Source organism: Panthera leo, chromosome F3, assembly GCF_018350215.1.
Source record: "Panthera leo isolate Ple1 chromosome F3, P.leo_Ple1_pat1.1, whole genome shotgun sequence".
In the NCBI taxonomy this organism is placed as follows: Eukaryota; Metazoa; Chordata; class Mammalia; order Carnivora; family Felidae; genus Panthera; species Panthera leo.
This window is the reverse complement of record NC_056696.1, coordinates 4,261,301-4,278,562: the sequence shown is the minus strand read 5'-3', so window position 1 is coordinate 4,278,562 and position 17,262 is coordinate 4,261,301. Positions and strand designations below refer to the sequence as shown.

The following is a 17,262-nucleotide window of genomic DNA, read 5'->3' as shown; positions in this document are numbered from 1 at the left end:
TGAAAAAAAAATAAAATGAAAAGCTTAGGGTCAATTTAATGTATCATTAGATAGAGACTAAAAAAAAAATCACAAAATCTTATTACTTAAAATATTTTAATTTCTAAAAAAGTTTAAAGCATATTAAAATTGAAATAATTTCATTGTACAGCACTTGATAATATAATTCAACAATTTGCAAAGTAAAACCACTTAAATCATTTTAATTTACTTTCTAAGCTTAATAATGTACAGTCTTTTGCCCTCCAAGAGGAAACAAAAGATCAACAGTGTTAGTGGGCTATTTAAATTAATACAAGGTAAGATACGGGCGCCTGGGTGGCTCAGTCAGTTGGGCATCTGACTTCAGCTCAGGTCATGATCTTGCAGTCTGTGAGTTCAAGCCCCACGTCAGGCCCTGTGCTGACAGCTCAGAGCCTGGAGCCTGCTTCAGATTCTTCTCCATCTCTCTCCACCCCTCCCTCACTCTCAGTGTGTCTCTCTCTCAAAAATAAAATAAAAACATAAAAAAAAAATTTTTTTTTTTAAATACAAGGTAAGATATTTGGCCCAAGGGATTTTTTTTTTTTTTTCAGTAAGCTCTACACCCAACGTGGGGATTCAACTCACAATCCTGAGATCAAGTCACACATTCTACTGACTAGGCCAGCCAGGCACCCTTGGCCAAAGGGATTTTTAAAACTAAATTTCATCTGGCAATACCCTACATCTACCAGTATACCTACAGGAGATAGAATTCAAAACAAAACAAATGCAATCTGATCAAATCCACAAGTAATACGGTGTTCATTTTATTTTTTGTGAATAAAATAGCAGTCGTTGTTTCATCCAATATACTAAAGGTATCAACTTCAGAAGAAATTATCTGCCCACTCTGCCAAACAAGAGCAGTTATCTTCTGCTAAAAGCCTGCAAGCTTCACAAACCCAGTTCTCTTCCACTGGTGCCATAATTTCCAAATAAATAAGCAGTTCTTGCCAGTATGTGGGCAATCCAGTTCCCTACAAGATTATGTCTTCTAGGGAGTCATCAAAGAGCCACCTACAAGATTCTCTGAAAGACTCTATAGTTTCAAAAAGCAGTTTAAAGTCTTCAGGGTACAGATCTGTTATTTTCATGTCTCCATCTTTCTCTATTTCCTTCAGTATAGCTACTGCATTAACTGGACTCAATGACCTGCAAAAGAAATACAAAGTAAGTCTGCTTAATTCCATCTTAGAACTGCAATTAATATTGGTAGAGATGGCTTCTACGCCCAATTTAAAATGCTTAACTTACGATATATAATCAATCTTGTTTGGCTTAAGAGCTTGCGTATAATGTACAGCTTTTACTATTATTTCTAAAGTCTCATGGCTTACCTGTAACAAAAAGAGCAGATTTTGGCCTTCACGTGTTCTCATCAATTCTTACCAAAAAATCCAGTTTAACACTGCCCTTCAAAAAAATTCTTCTGCCTACCTCTTTCATCTCTTAGCTCTCTTTGCAAAAACATCCGTAACATTTAGGTCCATGTAATAGTTCAAGAAGTACAAAGAGCAGAAACTGCTGTCCAACAGTTTTCAAAGAGGGAATAGTTTTCACCTTTTCACCTTTTTATGTGAAAATTACTAACGAATAAATTTTAAAGCAGAAAACTGCCTTATATATTAGCCTAGCAAGAAACCATCACTGAGCCTATGACAATAACAAGTAAATATTTATAATAAAATATTTTGGTGGAAAATTTTTCCAATACTTTTTGATTTTGGACAGAATTCTGGTCACAGGTGTAAACATGCTTTCAATTCAGAGGTTGCCAAGGGATTTTAACATTTTGCAACATGTTTACCATATTTATTGCTTATTTTCCTATATTCCTGATATTTTTATTCAAAATAGTCACTACCACAAGGTGATAAGATGAAAAGGGTAGATTACTTTTACTGGTCTGATGCCACTTTTAACATTTATTTTTACACAAATATTGTTCAACCAACAGCTCATTCAGAGTCTCACCTATTCTCTGACAATACTTTGAATGACTATGGGCTGCTGATTCCAAGGTGCAACGCGTAACTTATAAAATTGTACACATCAGCCCATGTAAAAGTTATAAGGATACGAAGTAGGTAGTAACAGCTAGAATGTTAATAAAGCTTTAGGTAGAACCATGAAGTCGGGTCCAGGACAAGAGGACTAGAGGGCTTTGGTTGGGAAGTAAAACCACTAAGGAGAGACAATGACGAAAGGTAGATGGTGGGTACACCAGAAATGATGCTGCCTCCATCCCAGTCACCAGCAAGGAGTTCGTTCTTTTTATTAAGAAAAAGGCTATTTTAATGTTTATTCATTTTTGAGAGAAGAGATGACTGGGGGACGGGCAAAGAGAGAGGGAGACACAGAATCTGAAGCAGGCTCCAGCCCAGAGCCCGATGAGGGGAGATGAACTCTGGGAGATCATGACCTTAGCCGAAATCGGACACTCAACTGACTGAGCCACCCAGGTCCCCCTATTTTATTTTTTTAAATGTTTATTTTTGAGAGAGAGAGAGAGAGCACGCACAAGAGTGGGGTTAAGGGCAGACAGAGAGGAAGACAGAGAGGATCCAAAGTGGGCTCCGCGCTAACAGCAGAGAGCCTGATGTGTGGCTCAAACTCACAAACCACGAGGTCATGCCCTCAACCGAAATTAAGAGTCGGATGCTCGACTGACTGAGCCACTCATGTGCCCCTCTTATTATTTTTTTAAATTTTTATTAATTTTGATAGAGCAAGTAATCAAGAATGAGCAGGAGAGGGAGGGAGAGAGGGAGAGAGGGAGAGAGGGAGAGAGGGAGAGAGGGACAGAGGGGGAGAGAGAGAGAGAGAGAGAGAGAGAGAGAATCCCAAGAAGGCTCTGCACTGCCAGCACAGAGCCCGATGCAGGGCCTGAACTCACAAACAGGAGATCATGACCTGAGGCAAAACCAAGAATCGGATGCTCAACCAACTGAGCCACACAGGCACCTGCCCCATGGAGCCAGTTCTTCCCACAGGTCAATTCTGGGCATATCTCTGACAGAGATAGAACTAGTAGGCATCCCGAGTTGTTTTTCAAAGGAAAAAAAATTAAGCTTAGGAGATTATGTGGGAAATTGAACTTTATTTTTCTTGAAATATGCACCAAGGAAGGGTTTGGAAGATCTGTAGGAGTGAAAACATGGTATCTCACTCTGTTAATCATGATACAGATATAGAAAATGGACTTCTAACATGAAAATCTAATTCTTATATTAAATTGCTACTTTATACTTGCTTTTATTCTTCTTACTTACTGTAAATGGTCCATTAGTGTGGCATGGCGCTTCATAAAACACTGCTTTAACATGTGAAAAAATATGTCATAATTAACAGATGTTAAATTTTCTGTAAATAAATTCTGAAGAGGAGTCAACTGAATAAAACACATGTTTTGTTTATTTATTTGTTCTAATGATTCCTGGAGAGAGAAAGAAATAAGTTGTGTTAGCCACAAAATGTTGCCAGAGCGAGACATAGTGAACCTATTCACACAAGCTGCCTGCTAGAAGAGGCAATCTCCAGAGCTGGAGGGCTCCTATGTGCTCTCGCTGTCTGTGTCAAGAATGCAAGGCCCTAACCACTGTTTACTTGGGCAGTTTCTCAGGGGGGTTTGCAGTGAGCCAGCTTGAGGGAGGAGATCATGTCTCTCCAGGACAAAGAAGCGGCTTGCTTAATGTCTGCTAGAAAAGAAGTGGGTTCCCCCAGCCCTGTGTTTCTATGTTGCAATGCAAACCTCTGCATTTACACCATCCAAATAAGCCATGGCACATTACCCCATAGGACCTGAGGGCAAATACATTCTTTTGTCTGATGCAGGAGTCTGCCCTGGGGTAGTATCCTTTAAAGAGTAACAGGTTATTAACTTGTAAGCAGGGTAAAACCAAATCCCAAACATGACACCAACATGTACTGAACTTCTTTCTATACTGAGCAGATTGTAATGTTAAAAAAATATACTATGGTCCATGGCCTGCCTGGTTTTCATATAGTATGAATCTACAAATGGTTTTTACATTTGTAAAGGATGGTTTAAAAAAAAAAAAAGAATATGAACATGAAGACTATTATGTGGTCTACAAAGCTTAAAACATTTGCAGATTGGCCCTTCACAGAAAAAGTTGGCCAGCCTGCTCTAGTACACAGTAGTCAGGTTAAAATAAAAACTGCACATGCCTTGATGTAAGGTGAAGATGTTTTTTTCTCTAAAGTTATCCCTCACAAAGGAGGAAGGTCATCTGTTTAAGTCCTTTGGAAATCTCATGTGTTAGATAGTGATCCCTTATTTACTTATCCATCTATATATACACACATACACATTTATATTTTTAAATTTTTTAATGTCTTAGTTTAACTTATTTTGAGAGAGACAGAAAGAGAGAGAGAGAGAGCATGAGCAGGGGAGGGGCAGACAGAGAAGGAGAGAGAGAATTCCAAGCAGGCTCTGCTCTGTCAGTGCAGAGCCCAATGCAGGGCTCAATCCTATGAACCGTGAGATCACAACCTGAGACAAAATCAAGAGTTGGACATGCTTAACCGACTGAGCCACTCAGGTGTCCCTTTCTTTTTTATATGTTTTTATTTATTTTTTCATTTTATTTGAGAGAGAGAAGAGCATTTGTGTGGGGAAGGACAGAGGGGCAGAAGGAGATAGAGACATCTTAAGGAGGCTCCATTCCATGCCCAGCTCGGAGCCCCAACACTTGTGAGATCATGACCTAACTTAACTTACTGACACTTAACTAACTGAGCCACCCACCTCCCCCCACAATTTTTATTTGTGGAAAACAAATTAGCCTGAAAAAGAAAACTTCAATCAATTTTGGTTTCTAGCTGTGGATGCCTACAGTTGATTGTGGGCGGGGGGAGGGATCAGTGAAATTAAAAACTGCTTACTGGGTGCTATAATGATAAGCTGGGACTAGGGCATCATTAGCATTTAATCCTAAAGTGAAACTTTTGAATTGACTTCAAAAATTATTTTTGAAAATTCAACTACTTTGTTCCAATTTCACTACAAGCACCCCTAACATAAAGTAAATGGAGGATAACTTTAGAACATCACCACTTCGGTTCTTTAGAGAGGAAAAAAAACCAAACACAAGCCCCACCCCCACAGATAAGAAACAAGACATACTGATTCATCAAACATATGACAAATTCAATCATTATAATTAGTAATATTACAAATTTCTGACTTTTAGTTTATCAAATTAGTTGGACACTAAAATGACCATATTTTCCAAATCTGAGATATACCTTCTATTTCAAGAGAGATAAAAATGAAGTCAAATTCTGTTTAAGCTCTTACTATGCTAACTAGGATCCACGTACAATCAGCTGACAAATACAACTCTTAAAAAATAATGAGAATTGTAAAAAAATGTTTATGATTTATATCGATAGAGACAGCAGGAGAGAGGGCACGCAAGCAGGGAAGGGGCAGAGAGAGAGGGAGAGAGAGAATCCCAACCAAGCAGGGCTTGCACTGTCAGCACAGAGCCCAACACAAGGCTCAATCCCAAGAACCAGAGATCATGACCCAACCTGAAATCAAGAGTCGGACACTTAACCAACTGAGGCACTAGGTGGGTCAGTTGGTTTAGCGTCCGACTTCTGCTCAGGTCATGACCTTACAGTTCATGGGTTCAAGCCCCGCATCGGGCTTGCTGCTGTCAGCACGGAGCCCTATTCAGATCCTCTGTCCCCCTCTTTCTCTGCCCCACTCCCCAGTGGTTCCCTCTCTCTTTCTCTCTCAAAAATGAATAAGTTTACTTAAAAAAATTTTTAAGTAAATACAGAATACCAAATGTTCCATTTAGAGGAAAAAAAGGAAGGTTATTTATTAATTCTTACCTTATTCTTCGACTTTTTTGGTCCCCCAACTTGGTTATATACACTGAATGAGGACCAAGGCTCCTTGAGGGAAGATAAACAAAACCAAAACATTTCTTTGAGTTTTCTGCAGTCAAAGTGTCCCAGATTATTACTGCCTTTAAACAACAGAACAAATCAAATCTGAGTCATCATTCTAACTGGATTTAAGAAAAACAACTGGGATAGTTAAATCATAAATATCCCTCTTCTGTTTTTTTAGATAAAGAGAAAGAAAATCAAAGGTCTATCCAGATATTGGGAATTCCCTTATCTGGAAAGACTCATCCTTAATACAGTTATGCAAATAGGTCCTTAAGTTATCTCAATAGCTAAGATTTCCACATTAGACTCACAATCAGGTTAGGGACCATCACATCAACACTGAGGTTAATGAATGGCCAAAGTCAACATAGGCCTTTGAAAACAAACACTGCAGAACCACCAAAAAGACTCTCCGGAAAGCTAACTTTGCCAGGAGGCCTTTATGAAGAAAGCAGCAGATAGCCTGGATGATAGAAGAGGCCCAGGTAAAAAGGCAGGCAACAGAATGAGAGATCACTGAGGTAAGGAAGGATTTCAGGGACACCAAGAACTACAGTACCAAGGTCACAATATACAAGTGCAGGGTCAGTGCTGTGAACGCTAGTGTGAAAAGAGTTCTGCAAATACAGGAACATGACGAGAGCATGACAGATACAAAAGACAAGGAACAGAGATCCAATCTAAGAACCTCACGTATTGGAGAAGAAAAAACCGAATTGGAACAAAAGCTGAAGTCGAATGGGTAACATTCTAACAACTGAGTATGCACACTGACCGGCTTAACGTGTTCCTGGACAAAAGCAGGGAAGGGATTACGTGGAGATGCACATGGCAAATTTAAAAATGAAACCAACACCTCCCTCGAAGCACAAGGGCCCATATATATTGTATGTATATAAACATACATCCAATAAAAACTCTAATCTACTAAAATAAAAAAGACAAAGGACAAATTATGGCATGAAAGAAAGAGTGGTCATCAGTTTTTTCTTCACTCCGGCCCCTTGCTATGAATAGAGGAGCCACTAGTCCTATGTGGCTATTGAACACTTGAAACATGTCTAGTCTGAATGGAGATGTGTTACGTGTGAAATACACACGGAACTTCAAAGGCCTAGAACATAAAGAATGCAAATTATGTAATAACCAATCGTAACATACTGATTGTACACTGAAATGACAGTATTTTGATCAAGAAGATTAAATCAAATACATTAAAATTAGTTTCACCTTTTTTTCCTTTTAATGAATGTTGCTACTATTAAACCTAAAATACGTGGCTCACGTTATATTTTTATTAGACAACTCTGATCTTGCTGAAAGAAATAAACTAAAAAGGGGAATACTCTGTAGTGAGGTTTTAAGTGGCCATTAAAAACTTACGAAAAATGTCTACTGACAAGAGAAAAAACTTACCATTAACTATTACTAGTGAGTAAGAAATACAAGATACAAAGTAATATAATCTCCACTATGTAAAGAATAAAAACAAAAACTGAGGAACAAGAAAAGGCTACAAATATGCTACAAATGTCAATATTGACCTCTGGGTGGCAGAATGGTAGTGGTGACTTTTAAAAAATTCTTCTTTCCTTCCTTCCTTCTTTCCTGGTCTCACATTTTTACAATAAGCCCATATTATTTTTATGATCTGAGAAAAATATAAATATGTGACAAAAACATAATTATCTTCAATAGCTAGGAAAAAATAAAATTAATTTTTAAATTTTTCTCCATTTATTGGTCAAAGAAATGTAGCCTCTTTTTTTTTTCCTTAGAGAGGGGGTGCACATGAGCAAGGGGCAGAGACAGAGAGACAGAGAGGGAGAGAAAGAAGTGGGGCTTGAGCTCACCTGATGCGGGGCTCGAACTCATGAACTGTGAAAACATGACCTGTGCTGATGTCAGACGCTTAACAACTGAGCCACCCAGGCGTCCAAAATGTAGTCTCTTTAAAAACAATGAAGTTCTGGGGCACCTGGGTGGCTCAGTCAGTTAAGCATAGACTTCAGCTCAGGTCATGATCTCACAGTTCGTGAGTTCGAGCCCTGCATCGGGCTCTGTGCTGATGGCTCGGAGCCTGGAGCCTGCTTCGGATTCTGTGTCTCCCTCTCTCTCTGACCCTCCCCTGCTTATGCTCTCTCTCTCAAAGGTAAATAAATAAACTTTAAAAAAAAAAATGAAGTTCTGTTGCAATCTAGAAGGATTTTACTCACCACATGCAGAAGCTTAATCTCACAAGCTACTTGCCAGAGCACACTTAATGGTTGATACAGGTTATTTTGGGGATCTGCCACCAGTTTCTAATGAAAAGAAAATAAGTTGCACGTATACATGACTATGATCAATCAAATTCAAATTTTGATCTTAAAAGTATTATCTTAATAGTATCTGGAAATTGAAGAAAATTAGAATTAAATGCAAAATCTTAACTGTAACACTTCAAGGAAGAGAAGGTCTTTTTAAATTTTCACATTGAAATACATCACCATGTACACTTAAAATATAACGTATGTGGGATTGATTTCCTTTAGCCATCCCTGATAGCCATGCCCCTACCAGGGCAAAATCTCATTAAAGCAAAAAATGAAACAAAAATATCTAATTACATGGAGAACAAGGGTGTTAGAACTATGTATCAGGTAGCCTAGTAAATACTCAGTCAAGAATTGTCCAGGCTGACACTTGAAGGCTGAGCGCTTGACAGTGAATGAGAGGGCAGCACACAGACAGAGCAAACCACATGTGAAAAGGCCCACAGTAGAAAAAAGCATTAGAACATTTCCTAATAGCAAGATGAAATCTGATGAAGCACTTCCCGTTTCTCTTCCTTCACGTAGATGATGTACGTACAGCCTCAAGGTTCTGAGTCCCCCACGCTTCTCATGGACAGTCACTATTTCTCTACTGAGTCTTGGGGAGTAAACCACCTTTTCATGTCTTGCTCCACCATCCTGACCCATAACTCTTATAGACGAGTAAGCATCTTGTGTTACAATGGATTAAAAGATTTTTTTTACTCTCATTTTTATTATTTTTTAATATAATTTATTGTCAAACTGGCTTACATACAACACCCATTGCTCATCCCAACAGGCGCCCTCCTCAATGCCCATCACCCACTTTCCTCTCTTCCCCACCACCCCCATCCACCCCCAGTTTGTTCTCTGTATTTAAGAGTCTCTTGCGGTTTCCCTCCCTCCCTCTCTGTTTGTAACTATTTTTTCCCCTTCCCTTTCCCCATGGTCTTCTGGTAAGTTTCTCAAGATCCACATATGAGGAAAAACATATGATACCTGTCCTTCTCTGACTGACTTATTTCACTCAGCATAATACCTACAATGAATTAAAAGATTAATAACATGAAGCATTCTGAGCAGAAAAGAAACATTACTCTCAAGACACTATCAAGAACTTCAGAAGGTCCTTGAATTTCAGAGAACAGAGTCGAAAAACCCTAAGTATTCCTGTTAGAATACATGAATTCAGCAAAGTTGCAGGATATAAAAACAACACACAAACGTCAGTCATATTTCTATGTTCAAGATGAACAATCCGAAAAGGAAATTAAGAAAACTTCATTTACAACAGCACCAAGAAGAGTAAACTACTTAGGGATCAACTTAACGAAGGAGGTGAAGGATTTGGACACTGAGAACTACAAAACACCTAATGAAAGAGATTAAACACAAGTGGAAAGACAACTTGTGTTCACGGATGGGAAGACTTATCAATGTTAAGATATCAATGTTACCCACAGTGATCTACGGATTCACTGCAATCCCTATCAAAATCCCAAGGGTGTTTTTTTCACAGAAACAGAAAAACCAGTCCTGAGATTCATATGGAATCTCAAGGGACACTGAATAGCCTAATGTAATAAAATAAGAGAGCCCAGAAACAGACCCTAATGTGTAGGGTTTAATGATGTTTTGAGAAGGGCATCAAGATCATTCATCGGGGAAGGCACAGTCTTTTCAACAAAAGATGCTGGGAAAACTGAATACCCGTATGCACAAGAATGAAGTTGGACCCTTACCCAACACCATATAAAAAAGTAACTCAAAATGGATCAAAGACCTGAATGTAAGAACTGAAACTTACAAAACTCTTAGAACATAAGAAAAAAGCTTCCTGACATTGGATTTGACAGTGATTCCTCAGCTATGACACCAAAGGCACAGACAGAAAGAAGAAAAAAATAGACAAACCGGCCTTCATCACAATAAAAAACTTCAGGAATCAATGTGCACAATCAACAGTGTACAGCGACACCCCACAGATGGGGAGAAAACACCTGCAGGTATTTCATGTATCCGAACAGGGATTTATCACGAGAATATATAAATAACTCCTAAAGCTCAACAACAACAACAACAACAACAACCCCCAAACGGCAAAGGACCTTAGCAGACATTCCTAACACAAACGGTCTACGAGCACCTGAAAAGATGTTCAACATCACTAATCAAATCAAAAGCACAATGAGACCTCATTACAATGGGTATTATAAACAGAAAACAAATGTTGAGAGACAACGGAGAAACTGGAATTCCTGTGCACTGCCGGTGGGAACGTAAAATAGTGCAGCTGCTGTGGAAAACGGTAGGGTGGCTCCCCCAGAGTTGAAAAATAGGATTGCTGCACGATCCAGCAATGCCACCCCTGGGTAGGCAGCCACATGTACTGCAAGCAGACCCTGGAAGTCAGACTTGCAACCAGAGCTCACGGCAGCATCATTTACGATAACCAAAAGTGGGAGCGACCCAAACGTTCGCTGACACATGAACGAATAAACAAAAGGTGGTGCGCGTGTATGTCCATATATGATATACAATGGAGTATTTCTCGGCCTTAAAAAGAAAACGAAATTCTGACACGCTACAGCTTGGAAGAACTCCAAAGGCGTTACGTACACTCAGTGAAGTCGGACACTAAACACGCTACTCTATCATTCCACTTACACGAAGGACCTAGAATAGTCAAATTCATGGACTATTCTGTGAACAGTCATAGAAGTAGAACACTGTTTGCCAGAGACTCGGGAAGGGGGAGGTGGGGAGTTGATGTTTAATTCGGTATGGGATGATAAACAACTTCTGAGAAGAAACAGATGGTGGTTAATGGCTGGACCACAACGTGAACAGACTTAACGCCACTGAACTGGACGCTTTGAAACTTAAAATGATAAATACTGTATCTTGTATGTTTAACCACACAAAAAAAAAAAGACTTAAAAAAATCGAACCTAAAGACCGCTCTACAGAAATTTAAAAACAATCTCAACACTCTCAAGTGTCATGAGCTCAAATTAAAGCCACACAGATTAAGACTACGCAGACAAAAATCACAGGACTCTTTCAAAACAAAAGCTACTCAGTGACTTGTTAATAACCTACCTCGTATTCCTTCTCAGCAATAAACATATTTAGCTGTACTCGTCCATAACTGTATATAGAAGTAGAAGAATACAGGTCATACAAAAGTTTCCAAAGTATCTTTTTCTCGTTTTTAGCTGGGAAGATTCCAACTACTCTTAATGGGTTATCTGTTAAGAACACAAGCAAAAATATTTGAATAAATTGTTTAAATTTCTTCCAAAGATCATATTTTATGGAGTCAAACCAAGTTAACAAACTATCATTTCAGTTACAACTCAGGTACGGCATCTTTCCTCGATAGGGAACTTGGCCTCTGCAGAATGGCTCTAAGTGTATCCATGTGAGTGGAAAGCCATAGTCAACACAAACTATACCATCTGGACAGTACACGGATCTCTTTAACAGACAAGGTGTACTGCTAGAGAAAGGTGGCAAATTATAAGGCATTTGAGACAGTGAATGACAAAATTACCTTCTGACCAAGGAAGTGCTTCTATTCCCAAATTCTGAAAAAGTGTTTCTGAAAGCATAATGGGAGGTTTTACTATTCCAGAATTTCTAGGATCCAGTTTAAAGAAGTCACAGTGGACCACTTCTAGTTTTCTAGTCACCTTTGTTCGCAGCGACTAAAGAGAGACAGAGAGACATGTTTAAGATTTTCAGTGATATGCAAACTCGGTAACAATTCAAAGACCTACTTCAAAAAATTTACCCTAAAAATTAACATAATTAAGAGAAATTAAATAATGCCAGAAAAGTGATGAATGCACAATATTACTAAGAAAAAGCCCCCAACACAAAAATCTTTCAAGAAATTCTTACTCATCCTTTTTTCTTTTTAAATTTTTTTAATGTTTACTTAGTTTTGAGAAAAGGAGAGAGAAAGAGAGAGAAAAAGAGAGAGCACGTGAGCCGGTGAGGGGCAGAGAGAGGGAGACACAGAATCCGAAGCAGGCCCCAGGCTCTGAGCTGTCAGCACAGAGCCCGACGCGGGGCTCAAACCCACCAACTGTGAGATCATGACCTAAGCAGAGTTGGGCGCTTAACCGACTGAGCCACCCAGGGGCCCCTCATGCTTTTTTCTCTAATCTGAAGTTACAAAAAAATCAAAGAGGGCACTACGATGTGCGATATATAACGAGGTTCTCATGCACAGAAAATTCTGTTGATATATACCAAAGTTTCAAGAATGTGCAATTTACAGTTACAAAACAAAAAACCTAACTATTTTTAAGTGCTTGATTACAACCTCTAAATATTATTTAAATCTAGTAAATTCTAATGATCATTTTCAAGGGGACCCTTGAGAATGGCAGAAGCAACAGCCTGGGTGGAAACCATTTACTTTTGCTCGTGTTAGTCCTGAGACACCTGTTAGGCGGTCCAAGTGGAGACGTCAGGCAGAAAGTTGTAGGCCTGACGGGGGGGCGGTCAGTGGAATGGTCCAGGCTAATGACATAAAGTGGTGAGAACTGGCTTGTTGAAGGTTATTAAACCCAGGGGTGCAGAGGAGACCCCCTAGGGAGAATCACAGGAGACTAGGCCTGAGGATGGAGTAACTAACCCCAAGGTCTCACAAGAAGCTGAGAAGTAAAAAATGTGAGGAAGAAAACCAGAAGAGTGTGGTGTTAGGCCAGCTAGAGAAAAAGAACACTCACTGGATGGATATCTTACAAACAGATCATCTTGAAAGTCCTACAAATTGTTCTATGTATACAGCAATAAAGTAACCTCACAAGTTACTCAAGCGTCGTATTTTAATCTTTGTAACTAAGAAATCTAATGAATTTTGGTTTGATAGGAATGTAAAAATACACACTTTAAGACTTTGTTCCCAGGGCGCCTGGAGGGCTCAGTCAGTTAAGCGTCCAACTTTGGCTTAGGTCATGATCTCGCTGTTTGTGAGTTCGAGTCCTGCATTGGGCTCTGTGCTGACAGCTCGGACCTGGAGCCTGCTTTGGATTCTTTGTCCTCCTCTCTCTGCCCCTCCCCACCCCCAGCTCTGTGAGGGGAAAGTCTCTCTCTCTCTCAAAAATAAACAAAAAAGACCTTGCTCCACTCGCACTTTGAAAGTACATGTTGGTTTTTGCATCTATCGCTTACCATGCAATAATGGTAATGACAATAACAGCCAAAACACCAAAATAATTTAGTTCCACAGTAATAGTGAAATCACCTTTTAAAATTGAACTTGGTTGCATTTAGGATTCAAAGATAGGAAGCAGTTTATCTTATTTCAATTGCAACAAGAATCTTTACAAGTAGGTATTACTGTCTCTATTTCCCGTAAGAGAAAAGGAAAAACCAAAGTCAAACAGGTTAAATTACTTAATTGCCAGAGAGTCTTAAAGGTAGCGAAGGCTAGAGCTGACATTCAGGCTGATCTGAAAAGACTGTTCTGTCTCTGCTGAAATACCATACAGCTTACCACAGAAGCTATCTCTTCAGCTGAACATGTACAGCTATTTCTGCAACAACAGTTTCCATTTTCAGCAGGGATATATTATGATTTATTATCATAGGCTACAATTTGAAAACTATCTCTAGCACATCCAGACAGGAAAACAAACTGTTCCCACTCGAAACACTGTTAATGTGGAGTCTTGGGAATTTATGAGAGGGTAGGGGATTCTAAAGTTAGATAAAAATCCTAAGCCTTCATTATCTTTGAAAAATCTTTTCTGTGTTTAGAAACAAACTCTGGGGGGCTAGAAGCAATATCTGCTAAAAGCACCACTTTAAAGCTGGGATTTAGGGCCACAAAACTTCTATTTAAATGGTTCCTTCTCGTTTATTCTGGCAGATAGATGAATTCACACAAAACCTTATTTGAATGGTTTTTCACTCCATCATAATGATGGTTAATAAGAGTGAAAGAACAGGTTCTAAGGGCTGAGCTCAAGTTAGTGTTGAGCAGAGAGGGGGAAAGAGGAGTCAGAAAGAAAATAAAAGCCTGAACTGGAACATGAACTAGTTCTAATCAAACACTGGATTTAGTCAGAGACGGATTTTGTTCTTACATTGTAGTTTCAGGAAACTTTATGACTAATATTCCTGTAAGAAATACTGTATGTCATGACCTTTCTAGCCCCCAACCTTCCATCTTTCACTCAATCATTGTGTTCAAATGAACACTTTCCTCGATCGTACAAAAAAGCAACTATTGTGTTATAGGATAAGAAAGTAAATAAAAAGACATTTTAATGCCATCTTATTTTGTGAACATGCAGATCACTCTTCAAAAGTCGGCCTTTTATAAAGGATCAAAATAAAAGCTTTCAATTCCCAAAGTGAAACTGAAATTACAGGTGGCTATGTTTACTAAATCACACTTCATGATCTTGTTATTTATTTAATTATTTATTTATTTGGTCGGGGGTAGAGAGGGGGAGAAAGAGAATCCCAGGCAGGCTCCACACTGTCAGTGCAGAGCCTGATGTGGGGCTCAAACTCACGAACCCACACTTCATGATCTTCAGTCTTTTAATAATCTTGTCTTTTAAACTCTTCATGTTTTGGAATTCCAGTAGATTCAGCATCAATTCAATAACCTGGAAAACCTTGATTTCTTTTCAAAGCAATCAGTTGTACAGTAACAACCATCTAACATGCACAGTTGTATTAAAAAATTAAGAAAAAAAGGATTTGGTACATTTTCATAATTTTTTTGTTGTCATCCTGCACTTTTAAATCATTCCATTTCACATGGTTTCAGAAATTTAGCACAGAGAGGTATAAGGTTCCTAAACTGAATCCAGAGACTTGAGGAGGGAGGGGAAAGAGAAGGAAGGAGGCTGACAGTGAGGTAAGGAATGTCCACTTCACTGTTCTGTGAAGGGATCTGCTATACAAGGAAGCAGAATTCACTGAAAAATCCATTTGGATAATGCTTTCACTGCATGCAATTGTATCTGACTATACCACACCTTCCTTGCCTCTGAAGCCCTAAATCCAGAGTTAACAAGAGTCCCGTTGATCTAATCGTCACACTCCAATTAGATTCTAAGTTCACAGAAAGCAGAGGTACGGGATACCCTACTAGAGATGAGGAAAGAACCCTGGAGATACCAGTTATACACTTTGTTCAGTCACCCATCTAGTCTGTAGCAGAGGTACACCCAGAGAATAAATCTCAGGACTCCAATCGTTTAGTCATTCAATGAGCATAGATACCGTGATATTATCACTTACTGATACTTACTATACTATGCTCTAGTCACCGGGGATAACAATGTATGTACAGCATGGCCCCTAAAATTGAGTCTAAAAAAATAAATTGTGTGCTTGTTACTTTCCTAAATACTCAAAGATAGCTGACTGAGCAATAAATTTCTTTTTTTTTAGAAACTAAAAATATACCTGCAAATGTGGAAGAAAAGTTCTGTTACACTCAAGGGCAATCACTTTGGCCTGGCTTTCAAGTAATGCTTGGGTCAGGATTCCAGGACCTAGTATATTAACAGAACAAAATGTTCATTTGCAAAAGAAACAATTTCTTTCAATATCATTTACTAAAGTAGATATTTTACCTGTATTATCTAATTTTGATTCCCACAACATCCCCAAAGTAGATATTACACTTTTTATTTACATGCAAGGAAACTGGGGATTAGATAACATCATTTGTCTCAACACAGCTGATAAGCAGTGCTGCTGGAATTTGAATCCGTTCTGTCAAAGCCTGAAAAGCCTCTCAATCACAAGTTTTACTATGTCTTGGAAAACCAAACAAGAAAAGGTGCCTTTAGCACACCAATTATTCATGGACTACCCAGATACCCTAACCACGAAAGATACTGTAAAACCTAAACAAAACAGACCCACGACAGAAAGTGCTACTTTAAACAAGGATTTTTCAGGAGCGACTCGCTGGGTCACTCAGAAAACTGTGAGACTCTTGATCTCAGAGTTCGAGCCCCACGCCGGGTGTAGAGATTACGTGCATAAATAAACTTTAAATCTTATGTTCTGACATCCTGCTATGGTCTCTAGGACACCTATACAAAGGTTAGATAAAAGTTCTGGGCGGGGGGCGCTTGCAAGTATTTTGAGGAGATGGTAAAAGCTAAGAGCACGTATTACCAAATGTTGTGTAAAGTGCAAATTGGTGCAGAAATATTTCATGGTGTCATGATTACCACAGTCCATACAAGCTGCTTCAAGGGGCCAGGTCTTAAACAGCACCGCGTGGGCAATCAGTACAATAGGCACTAGTCACGAACGTCCAAGAAAACGCAGTCCACGACGGACTCACCAGGATTGCACTCCAGGAAGAGCTGGTGACGGTTCCTGTTCTCTTTCTGCAGTATCTGCACCAAGGTCGTGGCGAGTTTCGGATTGGTTATGTAACTCCGGGGCTCTGAGCGGTTCTTGGGCATCCACGAGGGCGAGTCTCTGAAACCCTGGCTGGGCGACAGCTGCGGGTGGAGGTCAGACAAGCCGCGGCGGTTCCACGCCCGGACGCTCTTCCACCTCGCCGCTCCTGACCCCAAAACGCAAAAGCGACCGGCGCCGGCCAAGGATGACAGCATCAGCCGCGGGACCGACATCCTCGCCCTCTAACGTCTGTCCCAATGTCGCCCGGGGTCGTCACATCGTCAACGAACTCCGTACAGGACACCCCACGTGCCACACCTGCCTACCACCCTGCTAGTGCGGGTGGTACTAGACACTACAAACCGCGCATGCGAACGCTCCCTTCTTCTTGCCACTTCCCTCACTTCCGCTTCCGGCCGGGTGCAGTCGCCGGAGGATTGTGAGTGGACGGACGTGGAGAGAGACGGACCATCCGGGTTGTGTCTGGACCTGTTACTCTATGGTTGTCCCTGCGCTTCCTCTCTAGCCGCTCGCGCTCTATGCTCCGCGGTCGCGGGCTGCCCGCCGCCAGCCGGCCCGCCGGGAAGGGTGCGCAGAGAGAGGCGGG

At 39.9% G+C, this 17,262-nt stretch overlaps 1 protein-coding gene across 1 annotated transcript; it reads right to left on the bottom strand.

Moving 5' to 3' along the window:
• Positions 1-757: 757 nt before the first annotated feature.
• TFB2M (transcription factor B2, mitochondrial) lies at positions 758-17,018 on the bottom strand. The gene is made up of 8 exons (XM_042924465.1): positions 16,594-17,018; positions 15,699-15,787; positions 11,812-11,965; positions 11,358-11,506; positions 8,175-8,261; positions 5,896-5,958; positions 3,297-3,460; positions 758-1,176 (listed from the first exon to the last, which is right to left on the bottom strand). The coding sequence occupies exons 1-8, from the start codon at positions 16,886-16,888 to the stop codon at positions 1,002-1,004; spliced, it is 1,176 nt and encodes a 391-aa protein (XP_042780399.1). The 5' UTR covers positions 16,889-17,018; the 3' UTR covers positions 758-1,001.
• Between the last annotated feature and the right edge of the window lie 244 nt (positions 17,019-17,262).

Bases quoted from the DNA above. Each gene is read 5' to 3' on its own strand.
- TFB2M (XM_042924465.1), bottom strand. From the start codon at position 16,888: ATGTCGGTCCCGCGGCTGATGCTGTCATCCTTGGCCGGCGCCGGTCGC. The intron at 5,959-8,174 runs GTGAGTAAAATC...TCTTCCCTCAAG, and splicing joins AGATTAAGCTTCTGCATGTG to GAGCCTTGGTCCTCATTCAG. The intron at 1,177-3,296 runs GTAAGTAAGAAG...TTTCTTTTGCAG, and splicing joins ACACTAATGGACCATTTACA to GTCATTGAGTCCAGTTAATG.